The 9,424-nt window shown below is 55.4% G+C and overlaps 1 protein-coding gene across 2 annotated transcripts in view; it reads right to left on the reverse strand.

Annotated features, from left to right (window-relative positions):
- ATP2A1 (ATPase sarcoplasmic/endoplasmic reticulum Ca2+ transporting 1) overlaps nucleotides 1-9,424 on the reverse strand; it is a 16,240-nt gene extending 6,816 nt beyond the window's left edge. Inside the window, exons 1-9 of one of the 2 annotated variants that reach the window (XM_029219771.1) lie at nucleotides 9,077-9,424; nucleotides 8,735-8,752; nucleotides 8,316-8,398; nucleotides 6,818-6,922; nucleotides 6,026-6,164; nucleotides 4,019-4,099; nucleotides 3,048-3,133; nucleotides 2,599-2,896; nucleotides 2,238-2,404 (exon numbers count right to left, since the gene is read on the reverse strand). In XM_029219771.1, coding sequence (XP_029075604.1) covers nucleotides 2,238-2,404; nucleotides 2,599-2,896; nucleotides 3,048-3,133; nucleotides 4,019-4,099; nucleotides 6,026-6,164; nucleotides 6,818-6,922; nucleotides 8,316-8,398; nucleotides 8,735-8,752; nucleotides 9,077-9,194 — 1,095 coding nt within the window. In that variant the 5' untranslated portion in view covers nucleotides 9,195-9,424. The remainder of the gene's footprint in view (nucleotides 1-2,237; nucleotides 2,405-2,598; nucleotides 2,897-3,047; nucleotides 3,134-4,018; nucleotides 4,100-6,025; nucleotides 6,165-6,817; nucleotides 6,923-8,315; nucleotides 8,399-8,734; nucleotides 8,753-9,076) is intronic. The other variant, XM_029219770.1, reaches the window with a different exon arrangement.

Here is a 9,424-nt window from a genome sequence, read left to right on the forward strand (position 1 = left end):
TCCAGGATAAAATGGTTCTGTGGCCAGGCAAGTTTGGCAAACTCGTTTAAACTGAGCGAAATCCACCCTCTCTATGGTCAGCCTTCTCCGAGGCTTTCAAATGCCAACAGGCATGTGGTACAGCCTTTCTCAGCCTGGTCTGACCACACAACCCTTGATCCTTAGGACACCAATTTCTATTTCACAAACATGCTATTCCAGAGAACTCTGTTTAGGTTAGGGGTTCTTTGCCTGGGGTCCATGGATGACACCCCGGACCAAGGGTGTCTGTGAACTTTGATGGCGAAACAAAAATTACATCTTTTATTTTCTCTCTGACATTTAGCATTTCCATCCAATTATGAATGGGGGCAATGGACCACATTAATATTAGCAAAACCTGTGACTTGGCCACCAATATAATCACAAATACTCTCTTGTCACATTGTATTGTTGCAGGGCTCTCAAAATAGCATTTACGCTCATCACTGCTTCAGCGTTATGGCAATTATGAGACCCCCTGCTGGACTTGCTACTTAATACATTAATAAAGAAGCATACGTTTTACCAAATCACAAATCTGTGGGTTTTTTTTAACATCTTTATTGGAGTATAATTGCTTTACAATGTTGTGTTAGTTTCTGCTGTATAACAAAGTGAATCAGCTATACGTACAAATCTGTTTTTAAAATATTTTGACTACTGTATTTCAATCATTGGCTTCCTCTGTAATCCAATGTATTTTTTTTAATAGAGACACTCAATTTATTTATTTTTTAAATGCATAGTTTTTAAAATTTATTTATTTTATTATCTATTTTTATTTTTTTTGGTTGCGTTGGGTCTTCATTGCCGTGCTCGGGCTTCTCTCTAGTTGCGGAGAGCGGGGTCTACTCTTCGTTGTGGTGCGTGGGCTTCTCATTGCGGTGGCTTCTCTTGTTGAGGAGCACGGGCTCTAGGGGCGTGGGCTTCAGTAGTTGCGGCACGTGTGCTCAGTAGTTGTGGTTCGTGGGCTCTAGAGCGCAGACTCAGTAGTTGTGGTGCACTGGCTTAGCTGCTCAGCGGCATGTGGGGTCTTCCCGGACCAGGGCTTGAACCCATGTCCCCTGCATTGGCAGGCGGATTCTTAACCACTGCGCCACCAGGGAAGCCCAGTCCAAAGTATTTTATTTAATTTATGTTTTTGGCCGCGCTGTGTGGCTAGCAGGATCTTAGTTCCCTGACCAGGGATCGAACCCGGGCTCACGGCAGTGAAAGCACCAAGTCCTAACCACTGGACCACCAGGGAATTCCCAATCCGATGTATTTTAGAAACAGAATCCTGTGCGTTTTATTTTATACATTGAAAATATTAAATGTAGAGATCCAGACTGCCAAAGAGTCCAAGGCGGGACTTCCCTGGTGGCGCAGTGGTTAAGAATCTGCCTGCCAACGCAGGGGACATGGATTACCGCCCTGGCCTGGGAAGATCCCACATGCCGCAGAGCAACTAAGCCCATGCGCCACAACTACTGAGCCTGCGCTCTAGAGCCCACGAGCCACAACTACTGAGCCTGCGTGCCACAACTACTGAAGCCCGTGAGCCTAGAGCCCGTGCTCCACAACAAGAGAAGCCACTGCAACGAGAAGCCCACGCACCGCAAGGAAGAGTAGCCCCTGCTCTCCGCAACTAGAGAAAGCCCACGCGCAGCAATGAAGACCCAATGCAACCAAAAATAAATAAACAAATAAATAAATTTATATATATAAAAAAAAGAGTCCAAGGCACGGAAAAGATCAAGGGCCCTGGTTCAGGAAATGCTGTTCAAGATTCGTGTGGCTGGGCTTCCCGGGCCCTGTCATGGATGACCACTCTGGAGGGTAGCCTGGTGCACAGGCAGGCACTCTAGGGCCAGACAGACTTGGGTTTGAAACTCACTTCTGCTCCTTATTAACTGTGCACTGAATCTCCTAGAGCCTCAGTTCCCTCTTTGGGAAAACTGGGTAAACAAGACCTTCCCCTGAAGGGCTGCTGTGGGGGATTAGAGATAACACAGGGCAGCATCTAGCACACGGACGGAGGCTGCAGGGAGCTGCCTCCCTGGGCCAGGGGGGCTTCTTTGCTCCCTCTCATAGCTGGCAGCATGGCACTCTCTGTGTCATCTAAGCATTTCTTTCTCAGGCCAAAATGAAAAGCTACCCATGATGAAGGGGTAACCACAACTTTGGAGGGCTCATTTCACCTCCCATCTAAGTGGGAGGTGCCACCCTTCCCTGACCTTGCAGACAGACATCTGGTTCGTGGTGAGGGTGCCTGTCTTGTCGGAACAGATGACAGAGGTGCAGCCCAGCGTCTCCACGGAGGGCAAGCTCCTCACAATTGCGTTCTTCTTTGCCATCCGGCGGGTGCCCAGGGCCAGGCAGGTGGTGATGACTGCAGGAAGGCCTGTGGCGAGGAAGGAGAGGGGGTGAGGGAACGATACTGGGGGAGGGAGGGAGAGACCTAGTGGGGTAGGCTGAAGAGCAGCTCCCAAAGATATCGGGTCCCAATCCCTGGAACTCGTAAATGTTACCTTATTTGGATAAAGGATCTCTGCAGATGAGATTAGCAAATGGGAGGAAAAAGAGAGGTTGCCCTACCTTCTGGGATTGCAGCCACAGCAAGGGCCACGGCAATCTTAAAGTAGTAGATGGCACCGCGGATCCAGGAGCCCCCATGGATGGGATCGTTGAAGTGGCCAATGTTGATGAGCCACACGGCCACACAGATGATGGAGATGACCTTGGAGAGCTGCTCCCCAAACTCATCCAGCTTCTGCTGCAGAGGGGTCTTGTCCTGCTCTGTCGCGGCCATTTGGTCACGGATCTTCCCAATCTCAGTGTTCACGCCAGTAGAGGCCACGATGCCTATGGCCTTACCGGCTGCAATGTTGGTGCCCTTGGAGGGGGAAGAAGAGGCAGGGAGTCAGGTGACGCCCCTCGCGCAGCATCCCCCCAGCTGTGGGTCTCATCTCTTCCCACACCGCCATGTCTCTCCCAGACCAGGGCCCCCGGCTTGAGCACACGACAGCTGGCCCTGGAAGCCTCACCGAGAAGAGCATGTTCTTCTTATCCTGGTTGACAGCTCGGGGGTCGGGAACAGGTTCTGTGTGCTTGATGACAGAGACAGACTCGCCTGTGGAGAAGGGGCAGAGGGGTTTTCAGATGACATCATGTCGTTCTCCCATACTTCCCCCCCCCAACTCTCTGCTTGGCGGGACAGGGCCTGGTAAGGACCAAGCAACAATCCTGGAGGAAGTCTGGACTCTGGAGGAAGGCCCTGGAGGCAGATGGGAAACCCACTGCCCTTAGAGTGAAAAGACCTTGACCCCAGCCCCAGCCTGACCACTCACAAGCAGCATGGCTTTGGATCACTTAGCCTTGGTTTGCTCTTCTGTAAAATGGGGACAAGGATGTGTACACTTCAGAGCAAGGTCTTGGTGAAAGTCAAACAAGCTGACGTATGTGGAAGTGTGCAGTCAACTGGAGAGCACGTTCCTGGGAGGGAGAGGCCCCCACCCTTGGGACCTTGCCTCCTTCACCTGAATGGCAGGAGCTCAGGCAATCACCCTGGGCCAGCCCACCCTGCCTCCTTGGACCATGGAGCATGCTCACTGGCTCTTCACCCTCTCTCTCCCAGGACAAAAGGAGAAGCAGCTGAGGTTTTAAGTGTATCTGAACCCTGTATCCTATCCCAGAATCTCTGCTTCCTCAGTTGGGGGCTTCTGAGGAGGCAGGATAGTTCTCTGGGTGAGCATGTCCGTATGCCCGTGTGGAAGGGACGGGTTGATGGCCATCTGGAAATGGGGACAAACATCCCGCCATTTCCCATGACCCCTTGTGTTCCAGGCTTAGGCAGTGGGCAAAGCTGAGCAGGGTTGATGTCGCTGCCACTACGGGGCCAGGAGGGGGCCCTACTGCTGAGGGTCCCCTTTCATCCCTGTCTGTCCACTCAGCTCTTCCCTCATCAAATCCTCATCCCCCTCCCCTTTGATGCATCCCCTGACCCTGGCCAGCAGACCTGTCAGGATGGACTGGTCGACCCGGAGGGTGGTGGACTTGATGGTGAGGATTCGGATATCTGCAGGGACTTTGTCCCCCACTGTGGAGAGACGAGAGGAGAGTGAAGTCAGTTGAGATGGGAGTTTTCTTTCTTCCTAAGAAAAACCCAGTCTTTGATGATCTCACCTCATCCTTCAGGTCTCAGGGAGGTCACCCGGGTTGCGCTCCTGTCACCCAAGCAAGCATCTCCCTCTAACACTCACTCCAATTGTCCCCCCTGCTGAACGTTTTTCTCCCTACCAGGCTGTGAGCCTGGCGAGGGGAGGTCTGGGCACACAGTATGTGCTCAATAAATGTACCCTGAATGACACAGGGAAAATCAGGGACAATCCCGTCATCCAACGAGAAACTAAAACTGAGGCCGGGAGAGAGCAAAACAGAGAGGGAAACACGAGGGAGAAAGGTGAGGAGGGACAGGCAAGAAAAGAACTAGAGAAAATAGGGTAAGTCTCACAGACCTGCGTCCGTGGCGGAGAACAAAGTGGAACAGCCGGAGAAGGCAGCAAGAAACAGGAGGAAAATATGGGAATTGAGAAAATCAATGTCAACCCAGACAAAAGGTGGAGTGAGAAGCAGGAGAGGGAAGTGTGAGAAGGACAGACGCAGGCGGAGAGGGCGGAGCAGTGGAGGCAGAGGGTGCAGGCCTGGCAGGTCCACACGGCGTGGGTGGGACGCACAGCAGAAGCCTGCCGGGCCCTGGTCTGAGTATCTGGGGAAGGCAGGAAGCCACGGTGAGCGAGCTGGGGAGACGGCAGCAGAGAAGGGGAGTCTGCAGGAAACAAGGCTCTGGGTGGGGGGGGGGGGGGGGGGGAAGCCATACACAGCAGAGAGCTGAGAAAACAGGGGGGGGGAGGGCAAGGGATGTGCACAGAAGGAGGGGGTCCACAAAGGAAACTTGCTGGGGAACACGGCAGATGCCCCACCAGACTTCGAGGCCTCCAAGGAAGCCAACTGCCTCCCAGCCTCATCCCGCCTGGTCCCAAGGATGGTCCTGGGGGTGGGGTTTGACTGCTTTCCTTTCCCTGTCCCCAAGGTTCCTCCTCCGGTGCCAGAGGAAGCTGATGGAGGAGGGGGGAGGTTGGCAATGGAGTTGGGCGGGACACCCTGTCACCCAAACTGAAGCGATATTTATAGACATTCATGGCGCTGACTCCAAACTGTCACCGTGGCAGGACGGCCCTGTGATGGGGCACCGGAGTCTTCAGCCCACCCGCCCTCCCTGTCACCAAGCTTCCCAGCGTGGGGACTTGGGTATCTGGTGGAGGGAAGTAGGCCTAGAAAGACACGTCTTCCTATGCCAGGGGCCTGGAGCCGTGGGAAGGCCTGCACAGGGCAAATATAAAAACCGCTGAAGGGGGCAGAATTCCAGTAATCTTAGCCTCCCGGCCCCCACCCCTCCCTGGCCAGGCATTAAGTGTCCCTCACCGGAGAGGCGGGGCCCTCCTTGAGCTCCCCTCCTCCCAGTCCCGTGCTCTCTGCTGGGGCCTGAGTTTCCCTTACATGGTCGGGGGCTTGAGCCTCCGGCCCCCCTCCTCCCTTCTACCCTTGCTCCTTCCCCTTTGAGAAGCCTCAAGGGTACCGAGAGGTCAACATTTAAAGCTGACCAAGCTTGGGGGTGGGTGGAAGGAGAGGGAAGCCAGGCCTCAGGAGGGGGGTGGAGACAGGGCCATTGGCAGGGACTGGGTTCCACCTGTTACTTGCAAGTGCTGGGTGAGAGGAGGGGGAGCAGGGGTCTGCCTGCAGCGTCAGGGACAGGACTGGCTGTTCCTGCTGAGACTCTGATGGAGAGGGGGTGCTGTGGCCACAGTGCCCTGGGGTGACCTCCTGAGGAGTCTGGGAAGGAGAAGCAGAGACTCCACCATCCTGGCTACCTCCTGGACAGTGGGGATCAGGGCCCGACCAGCCCCCAACATGCACATCTTCTTGGCCTCGAACCCATCCTGGACCACTCGTCCCCATCACTCACCAGCCACCTCCACGATGTCTCCGGGGACAATGTCCCGAGCCTTGATCCTTTGCACTGCCTTGCGGTCAGCCCGGTAGACCTTCCCCATCTCCGGTTCATATTCCTTCAGAGCCTCAATGGCATTCTCTGCATTCCTTTCCTGGGGCGACAGGGTTGAGGAGGGGAGGGTCAGCAGAGGGAGGAAGGTTGTGGAATGACAGAGGACTGGTCAGGGAGGATGGGGAGGTGTAGGGATGCAGGAGCAGGGGCCAGAGTCCCGGGGGAAGTAGGGGCATCACAGAGAAGGAGGCAGGTTATGCAGTCCTGGCTCCTGGCCCAGGGGAGCAGACAAACCCCACATGACGGTTAAGGAAACCATCACCCACAGCTGAGAACAGGTAAGGGGGTTTCGGGGAGAGAAGGAAGGAGAATCAAAGAAAACCAGAAAGCAGGGGACAGGAGAAGCAGAGGATGGTATAAGGTAAGAGAAAGAAGGACATCAAACTAGCATTTCCTGAGATCCTCCTTTATGCCAGACACAGGGCTGGGCACTTTCACACTCATCGTCTTGTTAAATTTCACCACAACTCTGAGGGATAGGATTATGAGCCCCATTTTATGGATGAGGAAACTGAGACTCAGAGAGATGAAGGAACCTGCCCTGGGTTGTACAACCAGCCAGTGACAGTGGGAACACCAGTCTCCTGCCTCTTTCCAACATTCTGGTCCTTTTGCCCAATTCAGAACAAGGCAAGCCCAGGGTAAGTGATGGAGGAGAAGGAGACAGGGAGGGAGGCTGGCCTCAAAGCTAACCTGCCAAACCCCCACGATGGCATTGGCAATGAGGATCAAGAGGATGACAAAGGGTTCAACAAAGGCGGTGATGGTCTCTTCGCCTTCCTCGAACCAGGCCAGCACCTGGGGAGCAAGGGAAGGGAGAATAACAGGTTCTAAAGCCCCTCAAGTGAGGAAGGAGAGGAAATGGAGGTGAGAACACGTGCAGGAGCAAACGGGGCAGGGCACCACGGGGGCACTGCAGCCCCACATCCCTTTAAGGGTCTACGTGCTCCACAGCTCGAACTCACATAAGCGTGGCCACTACTGTTATTCAGCGGGTGCAGGCCGGCACAGACATGCGCAGCTAGGGGATTAACTGGGAATGCTTTCAGGTTTCCCTGACCGAGTTACTGGCTTGTAAACGAAGCTCAGGGGACACCCAGGCCAACTACCCCCGCAGCCACATCCATCCCCCGGGAGCCAAAACTCAGTAGGAAAAACCCTGTGGTCCTCACAGGCGCCCGGCCCACGCACGGCCCTCCCCCAACAGCCCAAGGCAGGGGAGCTCCAATTTCATGAGGGAGCAGGAGTGGGGGATAGTGTTACGGGGCCTCCTGTGCACACCCCACCCCAGCTGTTGCCTCTGCCAGGCAACAGCCTCAGGCAAATGTCAAGGAGCAAATCTGAGGAGGGAGAAGTGAGGCCCTGCCAGCTACACTCAGGGGCCCAGGGGCCTCCACTAAAGACACCAGCGGACAGGGAGACTTCTTTGCCTCCAGAGTCTTGTCTTCCAGGACCATTAAGATGTTAAGGAAGAAACTCCAAAACGCAGGCCGGCCTGCTAGGATGGTGGGTGCGGAGGGGAGCTCCAGGGCAGGAGAGGTGGCAGGGCCTTGAGACCCGGCGTGGGGCAGCCCTGAGGCTGTGAGGAGGAAGGGGAGGGTCAGGCCAGGTAGGTGACGAGGGGGATCCTGGGAGTTCTAGCCCTGATGGGGTGAGTAGGGAGGTGAGGCCCAGAGACAGGAGAGGCTCTCGTTCTTTGGAGTCACCCTCGCACCAGCAGCTCTTTCCCGCCTCTACGAGGGGAGTCTCTGCCTCGACCAATCAGTGTCAGGAGGGCGGGGCAGGGGCGCCAGGATGCCGCGGGATTGGTGGAGCAGTGCATGCGTCCCCGGGGCATGCTGGGAGCAGCGGTGGCCTGGGAACAGCAGCAGCGTTGGAGCCGCGGAGCCCAGCGCTTCGCCGGGGTAACCCGAGCCCTCGGAGCCCTTGAAGCTCCGGGGGCGGCTTAACTTCAGTGTTTTGGCTGAGAACACCCTTAAAGCTTAAAATAAAACCTGCCTGCGGGGTGTGGGGGAGGACAGAGGAGTATACAAATCAGCGTCACCCCACCTCCCTCACTTCTGGTCTGTAGGAAAGGATGCTGGATGCTTGGTCTACAGGAGCCGGTGATTTGGAGCTGCCCGCCAGCAGACTCTCCAGATCCCCCCAACCCACACTCCCAGCCTGCCCCCAGATGCCCTCCCACACTTACAAAGGAAATGCAGGCGGCCAGGAGAAGGATCCGCACCAGGAGGTCTTCAAACTGCTCTACCACCAACTCCCACAGGGACTTCCCTGAGGGAAGAGGCAACGGGAGGGGGCCCCCGGGGTTAAGGTCTAACGGATGAACGGCTGGGACTCCAGGTGCCGGCAGGCCATTTGGTACTGAGAAAAGGGCTGAGAGGAGCTGGCCCGGAGTCCAGAAACAGGCTCCTTAAAGTGGTGGGCAGTTGTTCAAGGACTGCATGCCTCAAGGAGAAAGTGCCTGGAAACTTCTGCCCCCAGCCAGACTCTAACCTTTGGGGAGGAACAATTGCCCCAGGAGTTGGAAGGAAAGGGCAGGGAGAAGCGAGTGGGGCACAGAGGGGAGGAGGTGTCATTTATGAGAGCTCAGGGCTTCCAGTAACTTACCTTCCTCGGCAGGGAGCTCTGCCCAGGGAAAAAGAAGAAAAGGACATATTCATTTGGAGTTCAGTCTAATGCCGCCCACACCCAGGACTTTGTGGCTAAGGTAAGAGAATCAGGCCACCAAAAGGGCAGCTGAGATTCACCAGGGTTATCCCATAAAACTTCCCCAAAATCAGGGTCTCAGGGACCCTGTTTTCTTAGTATCCTCCCCTCCGTTGCAGTCATTGGACCATGTCCTACCTCTTCCCTAAGATACCCTGGAGGGAGAGGCTCCAGTGCGAGTGTGAGTCTGTGTATTTGTGTGTGTGTGTGTGTGTGTGTGTGTGTCCATCAAGGGACACTTACCATTGTGGCCGTATTTCTCCAGATGCCGCTTAACTTGGTCCGGGGTAAGGCCTGTAGTTTCGCTCACCCCAAAATAGGCCAAACACTCTTCTGTGGTCTTGGAGTGTGCAGCCTCCATTGTGCTCCCTTCCTGGGGGCCAGGGGGCGGTGTGTTCCTTCTGGGGGGTTCTCACACGTCAGGGGCCTTCTTCAGTGTGTCCACCTGCCTGTTTGTCTGGGTTTCTTCCTTTTTCTCTTCTGCCCCCCCAAGTTATTCTTCCCTCCACGAAGCTCTGACCCCCGTTCCACTTGCAGCAGCCAGCCACCCGCCCCAGCCCCCAGCTGGTCCTTATGAGGGAGTGGGGGGGG

The sequence above is a fragment of the Monodon monoceros genome, unplaced genomic scaffold (genome assembly GCF_005190385.1).
Source record: "Monodon monoceros isolate NGI ecotype Baffin Bay Population unplaced genomic scaffold, NGI_Narwhal_1 Super_Scaffold_13, whole genome shotgun sequence".
NCBI lineage: Eukaryota > Metazoa > Chordata > Mammalia > Artiodactyla > Monodontidae > Monodon > Monodon monoceros.